This window comes from Sinohyriopsis cumingii, chromosome 12 (assembly GCF_028554795.1).
Source record: "Sinohyriopsis cumingii isolate HCF-2022 chromosome 12, ASM2855479v2, whole genome shotgun sequence".
Classification (NCBI taxonomy): Eukaryota; Metazoa; Mollusca; class Bivalvia; order Unionida; family Unionidae; genus Sinohyriopsis; species Sinohyriopsis cumingii.
In genome coordinates, this window is record NC_142972.1 from 91,888,963 (window position 1) to 91,916,268 (window position 27,306).

A 27,306-nucleotide genomic window follows, 5' to 3' on the forward strand; every position below is an offset into this window, starting at 1 on the left:
GTGGCCTAGTGGTTAGAGCATCCACCTCGGATGTGGGGCTTGTGGGTTCGATCCCCAGCCAAGCCATACCAAAGACTTACAAAAATGGTACTAACAGCTTCCTCGCTTGACGCTCATCATTAAGAGGTTAGTGTTAGGACTGGTCAGCCTGGTGTCAGGATAATGTGACTGGGTGGGACATCACGCTACGTGTCTGTGACATGATGCCCCAGTGCTAGACATCACTATAAACTGCCACACTGCAGACATCGTAGTGATATGACTGAAAAATTGTTAAAGCTACGTTAAAAATCCAAATCACACACATTATTATTATATTTTTTTAACATTAAGTGGAGATTATGTTTGATATCTGACAGCATGCATAGCAGAATAGCTCATATCGCCATAATCTGCTTTGTTAGCAATTATAATGTATATTCAAGGCAATTTGACACATGCTTGTTTTATGAGATGAGTTTAAAATTATACAGTTGTTGGGGGTTAATTGTAAGAATCATGATGTTCATTCATAACTTGCATATGTCCAACAGGAGATATTTGCAGTTGATCAAAATATGATTGTTGTTTTACATACATACATAAATACACACACACACACACATGAGAAGCAGATGCCAGAAAAATGATAACGGATTGTTCTGTTGATGTACAGAGTCACCTTCGTGTGGGACGTGCGCAACGAGGACTTGGCAATCTGGAAATCTCACTGCGTGCTTTGGTTAATACCCTGAAGTGTGGAGAGATACTGAATGACAAGACCATTGTGGAAATACTCATGGACATGGCACAAACTTTCCGGCTGATGCCCAGGAACATGTGTAAGTATTTTATCGATTTTACCTGTATCATATCCCTTCACCTTAAGCTGTCCATGTTCTTTGTCAATCCATGTATCCCTTTGTTGTCTGTTCTAAGTCACGATATAATAACCACTTAGAAACTATTAAAATGATGCTTCAAACCAAATTCTGTATTAGGCCAAGAAAATAAAGGCTAGGTTTGGTTGTTAAATTTTGATCTTTTTATGGTTTTATGCCTATTTCCATTTGTTTTTAAAATTGAATTACTGGGCATTTTTATTGCTTTAAGGTTTTGTTCTTGTCAGTTATAAAACACTACACCCTTTTTGCATAGCTTCCTTCACATGGTTGTGAAAAATAAAAATAACCGCAAGTTAATGAGCTGTAGAAATTAAAGGATTGGTTATATAGATGATATCTGCTTGAAAAGAATGAATAAGAGATACATTTCATTGAGTTTGTGAGAACATTTTAATAAGTAGAAAAGTCGTGAGTGAAAATTGTTAAGTTTTTCACCCATAAGATGAAATATCCTTGTTATTTTCTCATAGCAAGCAAATTTTTAAAACTTGTATGCTACAGTCCTATCCATTTATATCGACAACACTTAGTCGTTAAGCCACCTATTTCGACAAAAACGCAGAATCCGTCCCATGGTCTACTATTACTACCAAAATTGTCATGCTTATGTAGACGTCGAGATAAAAAATAAACGAACATGTCGACAGCATGGTCCCGGCTTGAACAATACCAATTTTTTCTAATCATTTTTGTCGACAAGCTGCCAGTTCTGACCCATACTTTGTTCAACAATTGATCTTGCCAATAGGCTTTAATGTCGTGGTAAAAAAAAAAAACAACAGGCTTTTGTTTGGTCCTATAAAGTTGGCCTCTCACGGCGACTTAAATAAAAGCAATGAAATCTGATCGATATTTGCATTTTCCAAAGTGATCGGTGATTAAGGCAGGTTTACTGTGCTGTGAGTTTCCTTTTTAACTTTTTTTTAGCATGTGTCAATGAATACAATATTATGCCTTCATTAATCATATCAGCCGCATATCTCTTTTTCGCTTTTATGTACTTTTTACGATGACTTCTGTAACTAAATACATGTACTGTTTAAACCAACTTGTGACATGTTTTCATTTCCCTGTGAATAGCACCATCCCCTTGGTAGCCTTGATAAGATGGGAACAGACTGCCCAAAATCTGGGACAATTTAAGTACATGTACTTGAAGCATGTAAATAACTATGCAACCATGTGCTGATACCAACATTGAATATCGACATTGAATATCGTAGTAAATGTTTTTCATATTAGGATGTGACCGATGCAATATTTTATTGCAGATTTTATTAAACAAAGGTAACAAAAATGTAATTTGTCAATATACAAGTTATTTCACACTTGTTTTGTCTTCATGTACTCCAAATTTCCATTGTTTGTTTTCTCAAAGTGTAAGTGCTACTCACTGATGACAGGTCACCCCTTTCTGATGAATTTAACTTGTGTTTTTTTTCTTCTTCAGACACCCCCACCCCACCCCAACACTTATCTCGACATCTGCCTATGTAGACAATATTTCCTCGGTGCCGAGGATGTCAACATAAACGGGTAGGACTGTATCAGGATTTACTGTTAATGGATCAAAGTGGCAAATTTCTTTCTTTATCCCACATGACTTTAGTGGTTGAGCATTTATGATCTGCTGTGTTTTGTGGTTATTCACAAAAAATAAATAAGCTAATGTAATTTTCTTTCCCAGTTCAAAATAAAATATCACATTAAGAAAAACAAACATCATCTTTAACAGGAGGTTAAAGAAATGTCTGTTTGAAAACATTCTGCAGTGGGTATAACCTTCCCATTTTTCTGACTAGATCTGGCCATGAAATTAAAGTGACAATTACAAACCGTGACAGCATTAGAGTTCAGTTACTTTTAACATGCAAATGAATGTCAATTTCATTTAGCAGTATGACAGTCAGCAAGTGTTGCCCTGTTTACAGGAAAATTATTTGCAAATGATCCCCATTATTACAGATTATTTTGTGCACTTTTCTGCAAGGCATGGGTATTACTGATAAATTCCCACTTGAAATCTTTTGGAATATAACATTGGTGAATATTATCTACACTGACTTATTCAAATTATCAGTATGATAACCAATTGTCTGATCCTGCTGTTCCTCTCATATTGAGATGGATTAGTGGTGTAGTGATGGCAATCTTCGGTAGGGTAAAACTAACCAGTCTCATGAAAGTCGAGGAATTTCAATGTATGCTAAAAATATATACTTTCTACAGAAATTGAAATTCATTTATCTGCTCAAAATAAATGTGTTCATTTGTTGTCCGGGGTTGTATTTATAATCTTTACTTTCATGAAGTATTTTTCAGTAAAGTGAAAAGTAGAACCTCTTTGACAGTGTTGAGATTAACGATGATAACATCCTTGATGTTTCCATATATGCATATTCTCTCCATTCATGTTTATTATCCAGACTTTACAGTATATATGCTAGTTTTTGTATGACTTCTTCATGTGGTGGATTTTCTTCCCATCATTTGAAGGTTTAAGTTTGAATTGTCTCAAAATGTTATGTGATTTTTTAAGATGACACTAACCTCTTTGTTATTCTATTATTTTAAAAATAAAATAACATTTTATCTGTAGTTCCTTTGACGGCCAAAATCCCAGAGATTCCTAACACATATGAGCTCCTATGGTATAGAGCTGTCTACAACTTTATCGCTAATGGCCAGTGGGATGAGGCATATGTTGCGTATCTACAGGCATGTACGAATATGCCAATGGAAGCAAATTTCCCAGTCAGCTTGAAGCCATTGTGTGAGATTGAAAAAGCAAAGCTGTACCCCTGGGTGATGCAGGTCATTCACTACTTCATTTTTTGTCACAGTAATCATCAGGAGATCTCCTTTTATCCTGGGGACACATATTTCCATGCAGTTGCCTATCTGACAATTAAAGCAGGTATGTTGTGATCACAGTTATGACAGAGATACCTAATGTTGGAATGATCCTAGGGACATCAGCTTTCCTGAATGCACCACTTTTATTCCAAATATTAATTGTAGGTTTGTGTGTAAAGAGACATGATTTCATTATCTGACTAGCAAAGTTTCATTCGTTGTCAAAATAGAATTCAAAATAAACATGAGAGTTTTTCTTAAAGCTGTATTCAGTTAATCAGCATACAGGAATAGAGTGATAGCTAAAGGATTTCTCATAATTGCTTTAGTCTGAAAAATACAAAGAAAACTTTATTTTCATAATTCAAATGGATTGAACTAGCAACCCATTATTCTAAGATACTATTAGGAATGCTATGTGATTATCATGACTTTATTACCTGGCACCTTTGTTAGACCACTAAGTATGAATGATGTGTTTTGTTAACCTGCAACTTTCTTGTTTGTGCAACTGCCGTGGCTTATCTGGTTTCAGTGTATCATGTGAATATCAATGTACTAATGGAGCTGATTTTCTCTGATGTGCAACACAAATCAAATGCTATATTCAACTGAATGTTATAACACAGGAATGTTATAAGCAAGCTTTTGGAAAAAATAATAATGTACCAATTTGCATGGGGAAATTAAATTCAAACATTCTAACCCAGAAAATGTTCTAAGAGCATAATAAACTATATTTGCTACTAATGCTTCTAAGATACTGCTCCCAATACTAATAACTAATTCTAGCACCAGTACTAACACTGCTAATTCACTAATTCTGGTACTAATGCTTCTACTACTAATACACTAATTCTGGCACCAATTCTTATACTACTGATAAACTAATTATGGCACTAATACATATACTAATTCACTAATTCTGTCACTAGTACTTCTACTACAAATACACTAAATCTGGCACTAATACTTCTGCTAATGCACTGATTCTGGCATTAATACTTCTACTACAAATACACTAATTCTAACATTAATACTTCTACTAATTCACTAATTCTGGCACTAGTACTTCTACTACTAACACACTAATTCTAGCACTAATAGATCTGCTACTTCTAACACTAATAGATCTGCTACTAATACACTCAATCTGCCATGAATACTTATAATACTGAGAAACTAATTCTGGCACTAATAAATCTACTACTAATACACTAATTCTGGCACTAATACTTCTACTACTAATATACTAATTCTAGCATTAATAGTTCTACTACTAATACACTAATTCTGGCACTAATACTTCTACTACTAATACACTAATTCTGGCACTAATACTTCTACTACTAATACACTAATTCTGGCACTAATACTTCTCCTACTAATAAACTAATTCTGGCACTAATAGTTCTACTACTAATATACTAATTCTGGCTCTAATAGTTCTACTACTAATGAACTAATTCTGGCACTAATAGTTCTACTACTAATACACTAATTCTGGCACTAATAGTTCTACTACTAATGAACTAATTCTGGCACTAATACTTCTACTACTAATACACTAATTCTGGCACTAATAGTTCTACTACTAATATACTAATTCTGGCTCTAATAGTTCTACTACTAATGAACTAATTCTGGCACTAATAGTTCTACTACTAATACACTAATTCTGGCACTAATAGTTCTACTACTAATGAACTAATTCTGGCACTAATAGTTCTACTACTAATACACTAATTCTGGCACTAATAGTTCTACTACTAATACACTAATTCTGGCTCTAATAGTTCTACTAATAATGAACTAATTCTGGCACTAATAGTTCTACTACTAATACACTAATTCTGGCACTAATAGTTCTACTACTAATGAACTAATTCTGGCACTAATAGTTCTACTACTAATACACTAATTCTGGCACTAATAGTTCTACTACTAATACACTAATTCTGGCACTAATAGTTCTACTTCTAATATAATCATTCTGGCACTGATACTTCTACAGAGATGTTTCCAGATCAGGAATTCGTGTACTTGAAAAGTGGTGATATGTGAGAACTCCCCAAAATTAGTTTCAAGTTGCACATATGAAATGTACTATGTGCATTATACAGTATTATTCATCTATTCGCTCAAACAGTGCTTGTTGTGACATACGGTAAGTCAAGACAGGAGAAAAATAGCATTTGTCACGATGTGTCCTTTTTCTTAACTGTTTTACACATCTGGTTTCTTAGGCTTGCCATGATTGGTTGTTAATTAATTTTGATTGGCATATTGGGCACCATAACAAGCATTGTTTCCTGGTTTGAACCTTGCATCAAATTTTTTTTACAAATGCATGATTATAATATGGGCTATCTAGAAGACCCAAAGTGGCTGAGTCCTACCATTGTTCATCTTTAGATGATTATTTCCTTCTGCAAGTACTGGCTGATCGTAGTGATGAAGGCACTTTATTTTTAAAGTTATGAGGTATGTCAGTTTATTTGAGCTGGGAAACTGTTAATGGAAATACCAGTGATTGATTTTATACTTGAAAATGGTATTAAGTACAAGTCCAATTTAGGTGCTGGATGGACAAAAACAGATGGCATTTAGGGCAACCCAACAACTACTACTATTACCGTGTTAGACTACATCTGGTACAACTACTGCTATTACCATGTTAAACTAAATCTGGTACTGCTACTACTATTAATGTGTTAAACTAAATCTGGTACCAATACTACTATTACTATATTAAACTAAATATAGTACAACTACTACTATTACTATGTTAAACTAAATATGGTACAACTACTACTATTTCTATATTAAACTAAATCTGTGAATACTACTACTTTTACTATGTTAAACTAAGTCTAGTAGTACTACTGCTGTTACTGTGTTAAACTAAATCTGGTACTGTTACTGTTATTATCACACAAATTGTAGTAATACCACTCATCTGCTACTGATGTAATTCAGCTACTGCTATTACTTTATTAAACTAATCTTGTAATTCTACTGGTACTACTCTTGCTTCTGTTAAACTAATAATAGTAGTACTATTTGTGTTATAACCAAACTAAGTCATTTACTACCACAAAACAACTTCTTCTTCTGTAGTGGTCAGTAGCAATGCCAACCAGCTCCTTCTCCTGGCATTGTAGGATTTTGAGTTTGTTACAGTCAGTTGTAGAGTATCATCTAAATAAAGGAGACAGAAACCTATTCGAGTTTGATTCATTCTTGAACATCCCCTTAATGTTTGAAACAATTACAGAACATCACAATGGTAATGAGGTTGGGATCAGATTAAACGCAGTGTACATTAGCAGTTAATGAATGCTACATAAACTGGCCCTTTAAATCAAACAATCTTTGGATTAAAAAATAATGTGACAATAACACTTGTAAGTTTTCCCGATTTTGTGACATGCAGAATACTAATATTAAACTAAATCAAACGGTTCTTCCTGCCACTTCTAAATTAGACTACTACTACTGCTAATACTAATATTACTACCAAACTAATTCAGTTAATGCTAATGCTACACTCCCCCTTTTGCTACCAAACATATTCTTCTGCTACTACTACTTTTAGTCCTGCTGCTGCTACTGTTACTGCTGCTATTGCTATTGCTACTACTTTTGTTGCTACTGCTGCTACCACTAATACTGCTACTACTACTACTGCTGCTACTAATACTGTTACTATTGTTGCTACTACTATAAGCAAAAGTCAAAATTGTCTACATCTAAAATGTGCTGTTATGTTGCAGGAAGTTCCAGAAACCAGAGGAGCCTCTCTTTGTTGCAGTACATCCTGGATACATTTGTCCTCCCAAAGAATGAGCAGGACCTCCTAGACAAGGATGGAAATACAGCACTCCATGTCGTTTTGCGTGAACCCTGTCAGGATGACAAGCTCAGATACAATATTATGATGCTCTTGGCAGAAGCTCCTGTCAACCCTCATATAAAGAACCTTGAGGGGAAAACTGTTCGAGATGTTGCACACAATATTCACTCACTGAAAGCAGATCTTCTTTTTATTGAAGGTAATAATCAAGGCAAAAGTAGCTGGACATTTTTCATCACTAAAATCCTTGGCTAAGTTCGATGATTTTAAAACCAGTGATTTATATTGGATGCACCACCATGAATGTGGTAGGTCCATATAGTAGTACACTTATCTGTCTACCAATCTATTCATCTATACAATTATCTAAGTTTTAATTAACTCAGTTTTCAGTCAGTGAGGCAGTGGCATTCATATTTCATGAACTTGCAGTGGTAACTCTGATGCTATTTGGGGTAGCCATGGACTGTACTGCCTTATAAGTCAGGTACTGAGGAAGCATCAGTATGAAAACAAAATTAATTACAACATGGGAGCCATACATGTACTCACGTTATGCTGAGGCACATTGTGATGTAGTGGAACTATGTGTTTATACTTTCCATTTAATAATGTGAAGAGGAACACAAGGGACATGAATAAATTCTTTGTACACAGTCAATGCACTATGGAATCTCTCACTTATCAGTTACCACTAACAAAAGGAGTTTTCTTTTCATAAAATACTTAAGATTATTTGACACATACATTACAAAGTTGTATTAAAACTTGTGCATAAATATTTTCTGTCAGACCATCAGAATTTGTCTGATTATGTGAAACACAAGTACAGTAGAACTTCAAAACTTAAAGCACTCAACACCTTTAATCAATGAGGCAGTGGTGTTTGTATTTCATGAACATGTAGTGGTCACTTGGATGCTGTTTGGGGTAGCCATGAAACTGTATTACCTTATAAGTTGGGTGCTGAGCAATCTTCATTAGCTCTATGAAATAGTGGTTAGCTGTTACATGAACTCGGACATCGGAATCAACACGGATAAAAACATAGACATATATACACTATCACTGAATGTCAACCATTATTTCTTCCTAGGTCACATACAAGAGTGTCTAGTGGGTTTCATAACACTTATGTCCATGGAAAGGGTATAGATTTTGCAAGTACATTAGTTGTTCATTCTCGGAGACATGGATGGGATCATGGATCTTTCATAAACATGACAGCCACATAAATTGTAAAGCCCAGTTGAGAAAGAAAATGCAGATTTCCTGTGTTTTTCTTAATTTTTCATGCCCATTGCACAACTTTTCTTTAATTGAGGATGATCACATTGTTGATCAGACTGTTGTCTTGTTTTCAGGGTTCCCACACTACCAGGAAATCGGGAAAAAGTCAGGAGAAATGATTAAAAAAATTCCCGACCATGAAAAGATTTTGAATTTCTCAAATATTGATGAAAGTCGGGGAAAAACGAATGTATTTTCTGCCACCACTTAATGCCCAAAACAGTCAAGTAATTGAGTCATGACTAAACTGATCGTGAGTTAAATTTATCGAGTTCTAACCAGAATATTTGGAGGGTGCAGTATGGATCATTTAGTTGCTTGCAATAAACATATATGCTGAGTCAATCCAAACGCACAGTGGATTAGATTTGTCTAGAAACTTTTATTTTCAAAGTCAGCTCGATATCTGTATCTTTCCTTGCATGGAAGGTAAGAAAACCAGTCTAGCATCACAAGAGGCCAACATGGTGGTGGCAAAGCCTAGCCGCTCACTGGATGGCGTTGCAAACTTTAAACGCTAGATCGAGTGATGAATGCATGAAATCGATATGAAAATTACTTATTTTCTCAGAAATTGTGAATATTAAAATAGTTATGTCTTTAATCTGCTGAAAGAAAAGATAAAACTACCTTCGTTGGTGAAATGTGACCTGGTAATCGAGATTTCCATTGCTAGTCGCATGAGTACACAAATCTGACAGCCCACATTTTCAAATGTTGTAGAGAAAAAAATAAAAAAATATTAAATGAAAGTCATATAATGGTTTTAGTGAGATACAAAAATGAAAGAACACAAAATTCTCCATATTTATATATTCTGAGAACAACTTGTTGTATCACGTGACTACCACGTTGACGTGCTGTCTGCTTGATAAATCAGACTGACTAGATTGTGGTTTGTACAAAAAAGTATGTTTTCATTGAATATGATTGAATTTCTGTACAACAACATTATAAAGGAGTTTGTTGTTGATTGGTGATATAACGTGACTATTGGAATTCTGATGTCGTCATTTGAAATTTGTGAAGTCATGTGACTAGTAATGCAAATGGCGAGTACTGGGTCAGGTTTCATCTATGCCATAGTTTCCTCTTGTCTGTCAGTGGATTAACGACATAACGATTATAATATTTGTTATTTCTGAGAAATAGATCATTTTTTATCAATTTCACGCAGGTATGTGTCAATATAAATTTAAATTTTCTAAGCCAACTTGACTACCAAATATCACTAGCGCACAGTGGTGGAAAATTCCAAATTTTCTATATGCAGTTGCAATGACCCTACACCCCAGCCTAAATGTCCAAATATGACAAATGGGGTTGGAAACTTGGACTAGAAAACGAATTGCTATTCGTTTTAAGCCAAATTTGCAGTCCAAATTGTTGAATATCGGAGCTGAAATGAGAAATTGTCATCCCTTGTATTATATATTAAAAAACGATACAAGCCTCTGTATTAATACAGGTTTGGGGACTGGTTTAACAAATTACAAGAAGGCAGGTTGATTTTACAGAAAATTCAGTCCTTGTTTATACAACAGTATATAGTTTTGAATTTTTTAAACGATGGATTTTTAACCAGATCGTCTTAAGGAGATTAGGTTGTTTGAAAAATCTTGTTTGGGATTTTATTGGCACAGTTAAATTCAGGGTTAAACTCTTTTTGTTACTAGACAAGATTCTAATTATTTGCATTTATTGTTTTTTTTATATACTGTAATAGTCATGTTCCAGTTGAATTGACTCCTAAAGGCATAGTTGCCAAGTGTCCCATTTTTTTCCACATTAATTTTGTCCAGTATTTTGACTCGAATAAGGCTATATGTTTTTCATGTTAAAATTCTGTTTTTTAATTAAAAAGTTTTATAAAATTTTCCTTGCGATTTTCTTTTTATAACAGGCACCCAGTTCCATTCGATTCACATATATCGGAGTATAGAGTTCTAAAATATGGTTGGTTCATTCGAAATTGAGGCTACCATGCAAATTTTTAACAACCATATTGGAATGTGCAGACAGTTGCCACTGACATTGCCTCGTCATTATAGTGTTCAATTTCTAATCATATCAAAAAGAAAAGTAGAAGATTCATAATTTTCTTCAGGAAAGAAAAGAAAACAACTGGAAGGACAACTGTACCATCCCGTTTAGATACATAGGTATACTAAATTTGGGCTCCATGTGGCAGAGTGGTCTAAAGTGCTCAACGTTATGGATCTCACTTCTGTCTGCATGGGTTCGAGTCTTGGGTTCAGCCAATGTGGGTATGTGAGAAAGCCTGCCAGTAGCTTCTCATGGGTCGGTGGTTCTTTCCAGGGTTTTCCCGGGTTCTTCCTCCACCATTAATACTGGCCGCCATGTATAGCTTATCTTATGCTGAAAAATGTCGTTAAATACTACAACAACAACAACAATTCTAAATTTTACATCAAGATTACTCTAAACTTCAGCACTGAGATAAATCTAAACTTTAACACTGAGGCAAATCTAAACTTCAGAAATGAGGTAACTGAAAACTAACTGATGTGAAACATCTAAACTTGGACACTGATGTTAATCTAGACTTTAACACTGAGGAAAGACTAAATTTTGACACTAGGGTAAATCTGAATTTAATCACTGAAATAATTGTAAACAGTAACACTGCAGTAAACTTCACCACTGATTTTAATTAAAACTTTAAATTGATGTCAGCCTAAACTTTAACAGTGATACAAATCCCAATTTAAACGCTAAACTTTAACACAGAGTTAAATCTAAACATTCGCACTGGTGTTAATCTAGACAATAACACTGAGGGAAATTTAAACTTTAACAGTGAGGTAATCATGTGTGGACAGGTGTATATGGAAGGAAGAGAAATTAACAAATTAAAGTGTTTATTATGTTGAGTCTCTGCAAAACATATTCTTTACAAGAGTAACAAGGTTGCATCTAAGATTTTGTAAATATGGGCACCTGCCCCTAATAATCGAAAAACGGGGAGTCAATGTGGTGACAATGGGGGCCTTCCAGTATAGTATAAAAATAAAAGAAATAAATTAACATTGAAACAGACAAGTGTAATAAGTGCATTAAATGCAAATCACGTTTTTTGTATATTTAAGTATTGCACACAATACAATTTAATTTTACAGAAAATTACCGTATGCTGAAAAAATTCCATGATGAAGGCATCAAGGCCATGGAGATGAAACAAAAGGAAATGGGTGACAGATTTGAAGAAATCCAGCAGACAAAGTTGCTTGAGATGCAGGCACAGGCACAAGCACAGATACAGGCTACGGCACAGGCCCAGGCACAAGCACAGGCTATGGCACAAGCACAGGCTAAAACACAGGCACAAGCACAGACACAGGCTATGGTCCAAACACAGGTACAGGCTAAGGCACAAGCACAGACTCAGGCCCAGTCACAGACACAGACTCAGGCCAAAACACAGGCACAGGCTAAGGCACAGTCCCAGACACAGATTCAGGCACAAGCACAGACTCAAGCCCAATCACAGACACAGACTCAAGCCAAAACACAGGCACAGGCTAAGGCCCACTCACAGACACAGATTCAGGCACAAGCACAGAAAAAACCCAATAAGGGCAAAAGTCCAGGTAAAGAAGGATCACCTCCAATTGGAAGCCAAGATCAGGGTCATGGGACAGGTCCAGCAGTAATGCAGCTTCCCAGTGGTTGTAATGGATGTGACCAGCTGATCAAAGAGAGTGAACTGGACTTCAAACTTGGGGACTTGGATGATGGGTACCAGAAGTTGGTCTGCATACTTGGGTTTAAACATTCAACCACTCGGCATAGGAAAGCTGTAGATAAAGTGATCAGTATCATCGTTGACAAGTTAGGAGAAACTCTCACACCAGGTAAGGTTAGATATTGACTATGCCAAACTGCAGGGCAAAATACTTTGCCTTGTCTTGTACCTTTACATGTTCTGTGGACAATTTCAGATTGCAATGTGAAATTTTTCCATCAAATACATTCCCTGCTCATTTTAACATTTGGAATTAACTCTTCTACCTTTAATATCCAGCCCTCAACAGTTTCCTTCTTGTGCCATTATATCTTATGGACAAATGGAAGAGACTTCCAAATTGCCTTCGCTTTAATTTGCTAGATACTCGAGGCTTAACCAGTTTAAACTTTTACTCAATACACGTAGCATCTTGTGGCATCATGATTGGAGTCGGCGAAGGTCATCTAGAACTCTCCCCAGTCTGAATGTAAAGTTGGTACACTTGTTGATTAAAGATCTTGCAAGATATTGATCACCTATTTGTGAATTTGCATCGATAATTGTACATACTTTTTTCATTTTGTGGATGTTTTTCTGACAGTTTCACAGTTGGTGGACATGATTTTTCTGACCTTGTAGTTGTACATTGTATTGCAGGTTCTTTGTGGTTTGTACATTTAATTATGAACATTGATTGAATTAACGGTTTCAAAAATTATTGCAGTCATTTCCCATTATTTTGTTTTTTTGTTGTTGTTTTAGATATACAATGTTGGCCAAGTCTTTCAAAAAAGAGAAGTGTAAAGTTGCCAAAAATATTTGCAACACATGCATTGCCTGTATCAGGTACTTATTGGTTTCACAATGCAGTGTTTGCCCATCACAGTCAGATGGTAACTTGAGTGTTGCAAAAAAAAAGATAGGGAGATTGATTGGGGCAAAGTCAAGTCTTCAGTTGTCTTGAGTCTCCACTTTAGGACATAAACCATAGGATATATTGGTAATGTGATTCTTCTACCGACTCTAAAATTATTTAAGCCTTGACAGCAATGACCATTTCAGCAGCAGATTAGTGTGCATTGGAGATGTTTACTTTACACTCTTCCTCGACACTGCTCCGTTTGCAGATGAGTCGTTTTACAGGAGATCATGATGCAGTTACTGACTTAGTGACAGAAATATCACTCCTCCATCATGTCTCCAATACAGAGACACAGAGTTGCATCTAAGACATGTACTTTGTGCAAATTCAGCTTTTAAAATTTTAAAAAATATTTCAATATGTGCTTGCATAATGATGAATTATGCATGCATTATTTTTCCCCCAAAAATTAGAAATTTGCCCATTTTGCTCCTACGGTGTTGTTACCATGCACCACCAGTTAACTTGGTTGCAGATTGATAGTAACCAAGAAAAGCCAAAGTTATTTGAAGGACCACTTTCTTTAGTTTAACGATTTCTACTCTCATTACGCTGCAACTCACCTCAGCATTCCTTTGGTAGCATCTATCTTCAAAGAACTAAAATGGCAGTCAACAGAGTCGGAGAAAAGCAACTGCTTGATTGTGGATGGATTTACTTAGTATGGAAAAAGACATCAGAGCAAATTCAGTACAAACAGAGCAGTTAGACTATTAGATGTGTAACATTGTCAGTATGAACTGCCATCTAAATGAAATATTAAAAATCAGCCTCCAGTTTTCCTATTGATGCTGTTTGAACAAAGTTATACATCAGTGTTTGTTAGGGCATCCCCTCCCCCATATGTAGTAGACTTGTTAGCGTTTATACCTTTTCCTTGATAACTCACGCACAACGGGGTCCACAGACATAGATTGCACTATAAGTGAGGGCATGAGTTACTGAGTGACCTCAAAAAATTGAAGGAAAGAAATCCTAACGCATTAAGAAAACCACGGGGGGGGGGGGGGGGGAGTAGGGAACTGGGCTGTTTAATGACTGAATCCTCGTTTTACAGTCCCATCGATAATTATATAATAATTGTTAATAATGCGCTTTTTCTGATGAAGTTGTTCTTTATTCTGCATAAATAACATTTATTTTCAAAATATCCAGCATGTGAAAGATCGTTTCTGCTGGTTTCAACAACCATCACGTGTATGTGAAAACATCTGTGTATTGCATCACTGCTTTCTGTTTTGTTGATTAGTCTGGTTCCTGGAGTGGTATTTAATTGTAGAGTGCCAAGTCAGGAGTCAAAGTAGCAGGGAACTAGACTAACTGTTGATACACCGCCAAACAAGATTCTTTTGTTTTCTTCTCTAAAACTAATGACATTTATTTGTGAGACAATCTTCCATGTCAAAATTCAATTTTTGAATTGTTCAATTAGTACAGAATTGATGTCGCGATTTCATTGGAAGTAATAGTTAAACTTCTTATCATCCTTGAGGATAATTGTAATCGTCAGTTCAGGAATTCTCTGAAACATGCTTACCCACAATGGTCAGTATCTGTGAAACCTAGCTCTTTATTTTACGAAGTATTTGTTTCGCTTGGTTGCCTTGCTATCTTTGATCACAGTTATGAATGAGTCGGTTAGTTTAAGGTAGTTAATTATCTTACATGCACAATAAACATTTGTAACAGTGTTCGATTGATCAAATAAAGTGAGTTCACCCAACATATGACCGGGGCCGCTAGATTTTAAGTTTGTAGGATTTGCATTCCTTTTAGTTTAACTTTTCTTCCACCACCTTTATTTGATTCAAAAGACGCAATTAATGTGATAATACAGAGCAGGCCAGCTTTTAATTTAGTGCAACAATATGACAAATACTTCCGCAAGTCAGTTATCAAACACAATCGGCACTTAAGTAGGTTCTCAGAGAAACACTTGCAGACATGTTTGTTACGGTAGATTGACACATTTTACGTTTAAATACACGTTGCATTCATGATGATTACACTTAAGAGGAACTAAAAGATAGAATTAAAACACAAATTTCACCTAATAAAATTATTTAATTGGCATTTAAATATTAATGTACAGCAGACACTAGACATAAGTTACATTTTCTTTGATCAAAATTTCCTTGAATATCTTTAATTATGGTATACTAAGAATTTTGTTTGGAAAGAAAATGTAACCAATTATACGACTTCTAATTAAAAGTTGATAGTTTCAAAATGTTGATTAAAATTTTCAGGTCCTGTCTTCCGTTATCATCCATTAAACGAGCGACATATCAACCTTTCAGTTACCAGTTTTGATTGCAATTTTCTTCAGGTTCAGGAAACAGGGATGACATTTTTGGGTATCTTCTGGTTTAAAAAATTGGATCCACGTCTGACCCTGTGTGTTATAAGTGTGTTCGGGAGTTATCAGGGTGCAGGTTATCGAGGGAGTGGTGTATTGGCAGACCATCACCACATAATGCACTAAGAGATCTTGATCTGCAATATTTTGTACTGAATTAGTGATGAAATTGAATGATTGATGTTTACACTAATGATGGTGATGCTGGTGCATCGTACATTTGATGTTGACACTAATGGTAGTGATGATGGTACATCATACAGTCAGTATTGACACTAACGTTAGTGTTGCTGGTGTTTCATACAGTCAGTATCGACACTAATGATAATGATGTTGGTGCATGATAAAGTGAGTATTGCTGGTGCATAGTACAGTCGATGTTGACACTAATGATAGTGATCCTTTTACATTGTGCGGTCAATGCTGACACTAACGATAGCGATTGTTGTGCATCATACATTAGGTTCAGTTTTAATGCTGACTGACAATATACTTTCAGAGATTAAATCTATACCAGATATCTTGTAGTAGATCTTCATCTCAGCTGTACTTTTATGCTACAGCAATGTTCAGACATTCATTGCTGTTTCAGAACTTACGGATGTTAAGGCTGGACATGTTAGAGATTTGCTGTTAGAAATGAAGCATGGTTATGATTTCTTAACAAAATTTAAAACAAGCTAAAGAATATGGATTTTCATTTTCATGTTTCCAGTCTTGTGAAAAAATGGATACATTATAATGCTCATATTCTGCTTTATTTCATTGTTGCTTTTTATGTCCTTTATGGAGGACTCATCTGTGACCAGATAGGTCCCACATTTTTCAACTTTAAAAGGGGACAGTGCTGAAATTTACTGAATCCTACATGCAGCCTCGGACTTGGGAGTTGATGTTTGTTTGTCATCCCACTTTTTGTCAATTTGTCGGTCGTGAGTTCCCCTATATGTTCGAGAATGGACATAGTGCTTTAAATTTCAGTCTCATACTAATCTCACACAAATGTATTATCACCAGTCTTAGATGTCCACCTCTACTGAATTTCATGACATCAATAAATATGCACTCAAATTGTGACATTTTACAATGAGCCTCCCCAAAATTCTGCTTTAAAGCTGAAATGTGTCTGCTCCATGTTGGGACCAGACTGAGCAAACTGATCAAATTATTCTGGGGGGTGGGGTTGCACTTGTCAGATATAAGTTTTAATTCTGAATATATTTTCCATGACAGCATGGAAGAGTGTCATCATTTCTTCATATATCAGTCATGACAGCATGGAATAGTGTATTCTTTCCACTGCTCCGGTGGCCTAGTGGTTAGAACGTCCGCCTCAGATGTGGGAGGTCGTGGGTTCGATCCTTGGCTGAGTCATACTAAAGACTTACAAAAATGGTACTAACAGCTGTCTCGCTTGGCGCTCATCATTAAGGGGTTAGTTGTATGACTGGTCGGCCTGGTGTCATGATGCCACAGTGCTAGACATCACTATAAACTGTCACACTGCAGGCATCGTAGCAATATGACTGAAAAATTGTTAAAGCTACGTTAAAAATTCAAATCACACACACTCATGTATTCATTCCTGATAAATCAGTCATGACAGCATGGAATAGTGTCATCATTTCTGCGTATATCAGTAATGATGGCATCGAATAGTATATTCATTCCTATATATATATCAGTGATGACAGCATGGAATAGTGTGTTCTTTCCTACATATATCATAAATGAGAACATGGAATAGTGTATTCATTCCTACATATATCAGTCTTGACAGCATGGAACAGTGTATTAATTCCTGCATATATCAGTCTTGACAGCATGGAACAGTGTATTAATTCCTGCATATATCAGTCTTGACAGCATGGAACAGTGTATTAATTCCTGCATATATCAGCCTTGACAGCATGGAACAGTGTATTAATTCCTGCATATATCAGTCATGACAACATGGAATAGTTTATTCATTCCTGCATATATAAATGATGATAGCATGAACAAGTGCATCGTTATAGACTTATACACGGTGTCCAGTATAACAGGTGGAGGAAGAACCCAGGAAAACCCTGGTTAGAAAAACAGACCTACTGGAAACTATAATCAATATAAAAGAGCACTTTAGACCACTCAGCCACCTGGAGCTCCTGTATGCATCTATATAATATCACATTCTTTCAACAAAAGGTCACTGTGACCTATATGTTTATAGGCTTGGGTTCAATTTTTGCATTGATCACATAGATGTTTTATGGTTTGTATGCATATTGTCATGTCTAGAATCATGAAACTATATATGGGAATGCAGCATTATGAGGACTACAGTCTCCTCATAAAAGTAGTTTTCTTTGACACATTTCATGCTGCTATGACTTTGGTTTATTTTTATTTTTTTTTGTGTGACTGTTAATGCTTTACTCATTCAAGTAGATTATCATGTACATCTCAGGACTATACCAGTAAAACAAAGAGGATCACTGTGACCATATTTTTCATATATTATTGGTTTGTAGTAAAATCTTAATGGTTTCCACACTCAGGAGTTTAACAGATGAAAGCATCTTATTCAAGCAGTTTTGCCTAGTAAGGATATCTGTTTTATTGGGGGACTCCTGGTGTAAAAGTTATTAACCTTGTTTGCTCACAGCTGGATGCAACTTGTCAACTATACTGTAAATTCATCTGTTGTAAAGTTGCGGTGCAGGAGTGTTAAGGTACATTTACATGTGCAAATAGAGTAAAATTCCCCCCAGCAAATTTATGAAATTGTCTCTATTCAGAAATTTAACAGTTTTACGATTGATCCAACCTCAATACCATGCTACACAATTTGATCTCATCACCTTGCATTTAAATTTTTTGGTAGACATTTGAACAACTGTAAACATTTAATTTTGTTCTGTTTGTTGTTTCTTTTAACCAAAATGGGGGACTGAAATTGTGCAGGTGGTAGAGCACTAGACTCACAAGCCAGGGTTTGTTGGTTCAATACCTACCCAGTCCAGCTTTGGTTGACTGCCTTGGTGTGTTCTTGAGAATGATGCTTAAGTTACATTTCTTCAGCATGACAAAGACAGTAAAGTGTTTAAAACACTGGAAACCAACACAGAATGTTAATTCTAATGAATCCTCATTTGTAATTTGAGAATTTTGGTCATGTTGATTTTGTTGATTGTTAGTTGGAACATAGATGTGGAAGCTGAATATGCTTTTTCTTAATTATATGTGTTCATATAACAGATGTGCACTATCTCCTTTCTTTATGCAGAGATTCCTGACAGCCTGACTACCATGTCAGAGTTGATGTGTGATCGTGTGACCAAAGAGCTTATTAAGGGGAAGAAGTGGAGACAAGTGGATGCCATTGTCCGAAAGTACCGAAACAAAAATGGCTCAGATAAAATGAAAAGTTTTGCAACTTCTATCGACATGGTTGAGGTGGTGGAGGACACCTCTTTCAGGAAAGCAGAGGATGTAAAGCTGCATATAGTTATTTCAATGTTGAGCAGTGGGGCTTCGCTTGGCAAGGATGGTAAGTTTGGGAACATACAACTGACCCAACTTTCAGCATGGTAGGCCCAGACCTTCTGGCCCTTTATATACTGTTTCCACACATGTTGATATGTGTTGATTAAACTTTACTTTCAAGTATACAGAATAGACCCAGATCTGCCTTCATACAGTATGCAAGCAGATCTGTTTCTGTGGTGTTCAAACTGTAGTTTAAGAAGATGACATTGCCTCAGAACTGCCTTCATGTAATGTTAAAGTTTTAGTGGAGGATTTGTGCCGTACGTGTCATTTCATGCGCACAGCATAGACCTTGATCTGTCTTCATATGATGTTAATATGACAGTCGTGACGGAAGATCTGGTTCTTTGTCATTTGTACTAGGATGCACTATATATATATATACACACCTCACTATAACACAGCTGTTGGGGTTCATAACCATAATCCACATGATGCTCTTTATCACTGTATGGCAAGAATACTCTACAATTTTATGAATCTGTATATAAGTGTCTCAGGGATAACTAATATGTCAGACAAATATGGGTTTTATACTAAAATTATGTGAATGATCAAAAATTATACATGTTTATTGGTCAGTGGGGGCTGCCAATTAATGATTCAGGTGCAGTGGTTTAAAATTTGGTCATAGAGTTCAAGTTTAAATGCCATATGTTGTTAAATCTAGAATTTTATAATACAAGGGAAAGCTGTGTTTTCTGTTTCCTTGATTTGGGATAAACTAATTTGATTTTTTTAATACAGGTTACAGGGCGGGCAGTGATATATCGAATGAGAGTTAACATTAGTATTGATCCACAGTGGTTACTAGAGTGGCAGTGATATATTGAGGGAGTGTTATAATTGGTATTATTCCATACAGGCTACTAAAATTGGTATTAATCCAAAACAGGCTACTAGTGTGGCAGTGATACATTGAGGGAGGGTTATAGTTGGTATTAATCCATACAGGCTACTAGAGGGGCAGTATTACATTGAACAAATGTTAGTTTTATATAGGTTACAAGAGGGGCAGTGATATATTGATTGGAGTGTTATAATCTGATATGATTCATACATTTTACAAGATGTGCAGTGATGTATGAAACAAGTATCATAATGTTATTTAATCCATACTCGGGTAAAGAGATGGGCAGTGATATATGGAGGCAATGTTATCATTAGGCTCCACTGTATTAGAACCATATTCTAGAAAGGCCTTTAAATAATAATGTTTTTTCATATGATTCCTTTATGCAGTGAGAAGCTACTTGAGTTGCTGTTCTTGATATGTTTACAGATTGTATGTGAGCTTTATGTATATAATATTCTTTCTAATACAGATGGAGGAGTGTTGCTTCAAGCAGCTGTAAGTGAAGGTCATTTCAAGGTCGTTGCCGAGTTGTTGAAGAGAGGTGCTAGTCCGTCTGCGCTCTCCTTAGCTGCAGGGGATACACCAATACACGCTGCTCTTATGATTGGGCTCGAAAAAGACAAAGGTTAGTTTTATCATTCGACATCGACTGCATTATGAACCTGTCTTTTATGTTCAGTTGTTTTCTACACCTTTCCAAGAACATGGTTGAATTTGTGAGACCATATCAGGGGTCTGGACTATTTCATCATTTACTTTAAATATTACTTGTTTCTGATATCACTGGCGCTTTTAATATTTATATTACAGTCATGTAAAATGCTGTGTTATTTTCATATGATTATTTCCTTTGATACTAAATTGGTTTGAAATTTTTCATGTTTTTTATGACCTTCAGATGAAGAAAAGAAAAAGAATTAAAATGACTTGGTGCCTACACATAACTTCATCGTGGTCTGCTTCTTTCAAATTCTTTCAGGTTTGCAATGAAAAGAAGTCTTCAGTTTTCAGTTTTGTATTTTTTGAACCAAAGTTTGTATCTGTGATTATTAGCACAATTTGGTTATGCAATTAAACATGTTGGAATGGTCAAATTATCACTCCAGGTTAGGCATTTAATTATACTGGAGAGGTCAAGCTATCGCTACTGGTTTTATATAATTAAGGAATTTATACCCATTGTCATCAGTTTTTTTCCTTTTCTCAACCATCTTTGATGTAACCAATAAGTCTGTTTAAAATTGGACATCAGTGCTTGAATAGTCAAAATATTTTGTGAGAAAGTGGAGAAAATATTGATAACTGATCTTTTTCAGGTAATTTCACATTATTTGATACCTTGTTGAACCAGTTTGACTTGGACCCCGAGAAGTTTGCTTGTCTTGACCCATCTCAAGTTGATGCCAATGGAGACTGCTTATTCCACCTTCTTGCAAAGTGTAAAGTCAGTAATACGGCACTTAAAGTGATAGAGACACTCTGTGCACGCAAACTGAGCTCCAGCGTTCGTAATTCAGAGGGAAAACTTCCAATAGACTATATTGTCCGGAAAAATGATAGACGGAAACAGTTCCTCCGACTAGCTGCAACTGCAGAGGTGCCCCAGAAAGAAAGCAGTTCCTCTGAAAAAGGCAACAGTCTCAATGAAAATTTGACACAGGAAGAAGTAGTAGATGAGACAGGAAGAAAAATTATGGAAATGGTGAAACCTTCCACACAGAGAGAAGCTCGGAAAAAGAAAATTGAAGAAATGATAAGACTCCTGGATGAGAGCAAGCTGTCTGTGTTTGGTTTATCAGTAAACAAACCTTCCACTTCTTCAACAAAACAAGAACCAACTGAGACAACACTGTCCATGATATCTCCACAACAGAGTAGTGTTCAGGTTAAAGAAGCAAGTGCATCTACAGGTGCAGAGTCAGAGAAATGCGAGCAGGAGGAGGGCCCTCCTTTGAAGAAGATAATGCAGGATAAGGGCGTGGAACAAGAGGCTGATCCTGAGGCAAATAAAGAGGCAGAGCCTGATGATACTGTAGATACAGGTGCTTTGGAAGAAGAGGAAGAGGAAGAGTCTGAAGATGAGGAAGAGGAGGAGGTGGAAGAGATCACAATAGATGCTCAGGTATCTGCAGATATGTCATACATACAGTGATGATAGGTTAAAAACTGTGTATTCGACACATTGGCTAAACATTTCATCATAACCTTCAATGCTGGCCTTGCTTGTTCTTTCAGAAGGACAGATTAATTAAAGATGCCTGCTAATAAACTTTCCATTAATTTCTTTCTAGAAGTTATTGCTTGTGGAAAAGTTGGTAATTTGTCACATACCCATCTTTAATAGGACATATTTGATGGTATTGATTGCCTCTGTATATTGGACCATTGATAATTGCATGTCATATTCATATCTTTGTAATGATTGGAGAACCTTTGCCCAGGTATGTGCAGCATGACTAGATGCTGTGTTGCATACCATAGCTATCTCAACTTGCCTCAAGGTCAAGGTCATGTACCATAGCTGTTTGACTTTGCCTCTAGGTTAAAGTCACCATAAGGGAAAATTGTAATTATCTGACTTGTATCATTGGGTATTTCTTTAAAATCCCTGAATATATTTGAAAGAAAATTAAACTATTGGTCTGCCTATATTTATCTTGTAAAAGAATGGGTTCTGTTTGAACTGTTCTTCAAGAGTTAACTCAGTTTAGAAGAAAAAAAACATACTGTGTTCATCCTTGTGTCTCACACTGGATAGTAAATATCTTATGAACTGTTAGAGATATCTTCATGATGTAGTATGTATTTGTGTCATTGCAAGAATTTTGGTCACACATTTGGATGTTCTTTTTCAGTTTGTTACCTTTAGAGTGGGGACGGGGTATTCTGTAATCACTTATTGATAGGTCCAATTAAATTCAGAGCATAGAATGTATACAAAAATATTGTCCTTTGGCAACATTGAAACATTTACTGTAATATTGGTGGCATTGATTGTTTACAGTTTATATTTTTTTATCACCACATTGTTTTAAAAAATGTCACATGATATTGTAATTGTTTTTATTATACCCAGTTTTTTTTAAATGTCACAGATATTCTAATTTCCAGTTCTATATGTCATAGTCCAGAAAGCATACAGGATGGCCTGTTTCTCATCACCCATCCTCCATTCATCCTTTACCACAAGTTTGTTGTCACCACCCCTAAACTGCTTGGAAGCCTGCCATGAAACTTCACATCCACGTTTATCCAATGTCCAGTTCATTCAGAATGTGAATAATGCTGCTCTGACTTTCTGTGTATGGCTGCCATAGCAGCCTGACTTGAAAATCATGTATTTGTGATTTGGATTTTTAATGTAGCTTTAACAATTTTTCAGTCATATCGCTACGATGTCTGCAGTGTGGCAGTTTATAGTGATGTCTAGCACTGGGGCGTCATGTTGCAGACATGTAGCATGATGTCCCACCCAGTCACATTATCCTGACACCAGGCCAACCAGTCCTAACACTAACCTCTTAATGCCTAGTGCTGTCTGAGGTGGACACTCTAACCACTAGGCCACCGGAGCAGTCCTTGAAATTAAATCACTTATTCTGACTGGAAAGTCACAATAATAAGTTTTCCACCTAAAGATTTCTTATGACATCTAGTTGGTCCAAAATAAAAATGGTGTCAGCACATCCAGTATGGCTGCCACTATAGCCATCTTGAAATCTTGCTGTCACTAATTGCCTGGAATAGATTGTCATATTGACAATGATATCTGCTTGATCCTGAATGAAAATGGTGTCATTCTGTCTTGTAAAATGGCCACCATAGCAGCAATTGAAAATCTTGTTATTACTAAAGTGTACATTTTTGGCTTATCCCTTGTGGTCTTTGGCTTATCCCCTATGGTCTTTGGGAATGTGGTCTTATCCCCTTTGGTTGTTGGCAATGTTGTCAAAGGTCAAATTTTTGGCTTATTCCCTGTGGTCATTGGCAATGTTGTCCGATGTCAGAATTTTTGGCTTATCCCCTGTGGTCGTTGGCAATGTTGTCAAAGGTCAGAATTTTTGCAGTTATAATCAAATTTTGTAACTACTTTGTTTTCACCAAAGTTTCTACATGTATTCTTTAGAGGACGGCATGTAATATGTATTTGAGTATTTGGGTTGTGACCCCTAGATCAGAAGAGAGGGAGACTTCTGTCGTGGTGGTATGGGTTGTGGTAAACGTGTATTACAGATCATGGAGATTTGCAGTAGTTATCGAAATTGTTAAAATGTTACCACAGAGGTGACCAGCTGCATGACTGTTGGGAATGTGAGGGGTATATTTTATCTGCTTAGAAGCCAGTGAGTGAAGATTCAGTATAATGCTATCAATTTTGATGTCAGAATCATGGATCAGAGATTGTATTGAGGGCTTCTGTTTCTGTTGTATATTGTCCATCATAAGTCATCCAGTCATCTTCTATCCTTTCCGTACCGCTCCAGTGGCCTAGTGGTTAGAGTGTCCGCCTCGGATGCAGAAGATCATGGGTTCAATCCCCGGCCAAGTCATACCAAAGACTTACAGAAATGGTACTAACAGTTGCCTCATTGGTACTCAGCATTAAGAGGTTAGTGTTAGGACTGGTTGGCCTGGTGTCAGGATAATGTGCCTGGGTGGGACATTGTGCTACATGTCTGCGGCATGATGTCCCAGTGCTATACATCACTATAAACTGCCACACTGCAGACATCATAGCGATATGAATGAAAAATTGTTAAAAGCTACGTTAAAAATCCCAATCTCACAAACATATCTTTCCATCATAATTTGCTTGATAGGACTCAGGCATCTATATTTCCTATATTTCTTGCAATGTTTCCTTACATAAAAGCTTACTTTTAAAGCTCCTGGAAGACTCTGATAATGGGTAATAGTCTTCATATTAAGTATACCTCTGTCTTTGGGAAAAAGTTTCATCAGCACATAGTAAAATGGAAAAGTTGGCATGATATTAAAGTCAGAGATAGTACACCTTGTTCTCTTACAATGCTGCATAAGCCATCTTGGTGAAAGTTTCAACTGTCATGTAAGCCAGGTGGTCTATATTGCATCTACTTGGTCCTTTTGTTCTGCATTGATTATTTTCACCACCCACCCACCGAAAAAATAAACTCATAATAATATCGTGACAGTGTGTGTGTATTGAGGGTAAAGTGTCAGATGCATGTATAAGGTAGTTTTGTGAGTTTGTACTTCTGGTTTACTATGTACCTAGATCCATTTCCCAGAAACTTTAAATGTTCTTTATCTAAATTTCAGGCACTATTATTATTTGAATTTACACTTTTCATAGGTATTTGATGATTTGGCCTGGGAGGTAGAATGTACAGCAGATGTGTGGAAAAAATTGCGAGATAAGCACATACCACCAGCTATAAAGACCAGAATAGTACGGAAGATTCACCTGCTGGCTAGCGGGGAATGGCAGCCCCACCTGTGCAAGAAGTTGAAGAAGGTGCCAACCAATCTGCAGCTGTATGAAGCCAAGGTGTCCAAAGGTATCATTGCAATATCTAGTTGTGGTTTATAAGGGCCTCACTTGATAATGTTTGTCAGAACCCAGTAATAAGTGTTGTCCATCTATCCATCAACAATTTGGTTTCTACCGCATAGCATTACTGAGAATTGTTCAACTTAAAGTCAGTTTGATATGCTGCTTTAATTGATAAGATTCTAAAATATGGGACTTCAAATGTATGTATCATGAGGCAAAGAAGTTTTCATCCCTGATTGCCCGTCGTCATATCTTTTGTTTCCATAGTTGAAGTTTACCAGTGATTGTTGAAATTTTTTAGTGTTCAGCTCAGTATTGATGAGATCCTGATTTTTTCTATTTCCACCATATCTGTTTTTCAAATAGAGTTGTGCCCCTTGATTTTTCATGTTCTGAATTTTGTTCCCACATCAAAACTAGGTTTGTTGCATTTTATCAAATTTTGTCACAACCCTTTACATTGATTCCATAGTGTCATTTACTGGTGTTATTCACAATGACTGCCAGTCCTTCTGGCTTTGGTTTTCAAAGCTGAACTCAAAATGTAATGTGTTTATGTCTGTAAGACCTTGCTTGAGTTTGATTTTTCCACATCATTTATGGAAGTTATCTGCCCCTGAGTGTCAGGCCTCCTCACATTGATTTCCAAAAAATTACTGTATTAGAGTTTGTTTGATTTTGAAAAAAATGTTTATTTGGTCCAAAATGGAAATTAGGTCCCTAAGACTCCGGTATAGCCAAGATGGTTGTCTTCAAAAAATCTTGTTGCCACTCATCCTGAATGGATGGACATATTTACATTGGACTGTCACTAAAGGACCTTGATGCCTACTGGTGAAAATACCGAACATATGACCTTCAACAAGGCCACCAGATATTGTTATAACTACTTCATCAAATCAAATGGTGATAATTTCTTAAGTGTTTTTATTTTCTTTCACCAGAAGACTTCTTATCATGTCTGAATGGTCCTAATTGAAAATGATACAAAATTTGACATACTATATGGCTACCATGGTGACCATCTTGAAAATCTTGTTATGGATGCTTCTCCAGAATCTGTAGACTTCTTGCATTAATTTAATTTACTGTAGTATCGTTTATTTTCGTGGGCTCAATTTTCGTGGTTTTGTATAAAAAAGGCATTTTCATAGGTACTTATATTCAAGGTTTTGCCTGTCAAAGTTTGCATATTAGTAGGTATTTAATTTCATGGTTTAACTTCAACAAATGCCCAAAATAAAGAGTACAAAAGAATAAAGCTATACCGATGCAAATGGAGATTACTTTAATGTTTAAAACAATACTACCACCTGTATGAGCACAAATCAGAGACCTGGCAAGTTCAATGCTTACACCGTGTTTTCGACCAATTGAATAACATCAGTCGAAGCTGATGCAGCCAACAACATTAAAACAATACTTCCATCTCTATGAGCACAAATAAAACGCCTGTCAAGATTAATCA

General features: G+C 36.1%; 1 protein-coding gene across 2 annotated transcripts in view; it reads left to right on the forward strand.

The window, feature by feature from the left end:
* LOC149786979 (TPR and ankyrin repeat-containing protein 1-like) overlaps positions 1-27,306 on the forward strand; it is a 141,854-nt gene that overhangs the window by 61,191 nt on the left and 53,357 nt on the right. For both annotated transcript variants that reach the window (XM_089977525.1, XM_089977526.1), the window contains exons 14-21: positions 656-821; positions 3,484-3,801; positions 7,517-7,795; positions 12,027-12,761; positions 19,184-19,447; positions 20,772-20,927; positions 21,619-22,424; positions 25,638-25,842. In XM_089977525.1, the coding sequence (XP_089833651.1) occupies positions 656-821; positions 3,484-3,801; positions 7,517-7,795; positions 12,027-12,761; positions 19,184-19,447; positions 20,772-20,927; positions 21,619-22,424; positions 25,638-25,842 (2,929 nt within the window). The remainder of the gene's footprint in view (positions 1-655; positions 822-3,483; positions 3,802-7,516; positions 7,796-12,026; positions 12,762-19,183; positions 19,448-20,771; positions 20,928-21,618; positions 22,425-25,637; positions 25,843-27,306) is intronic.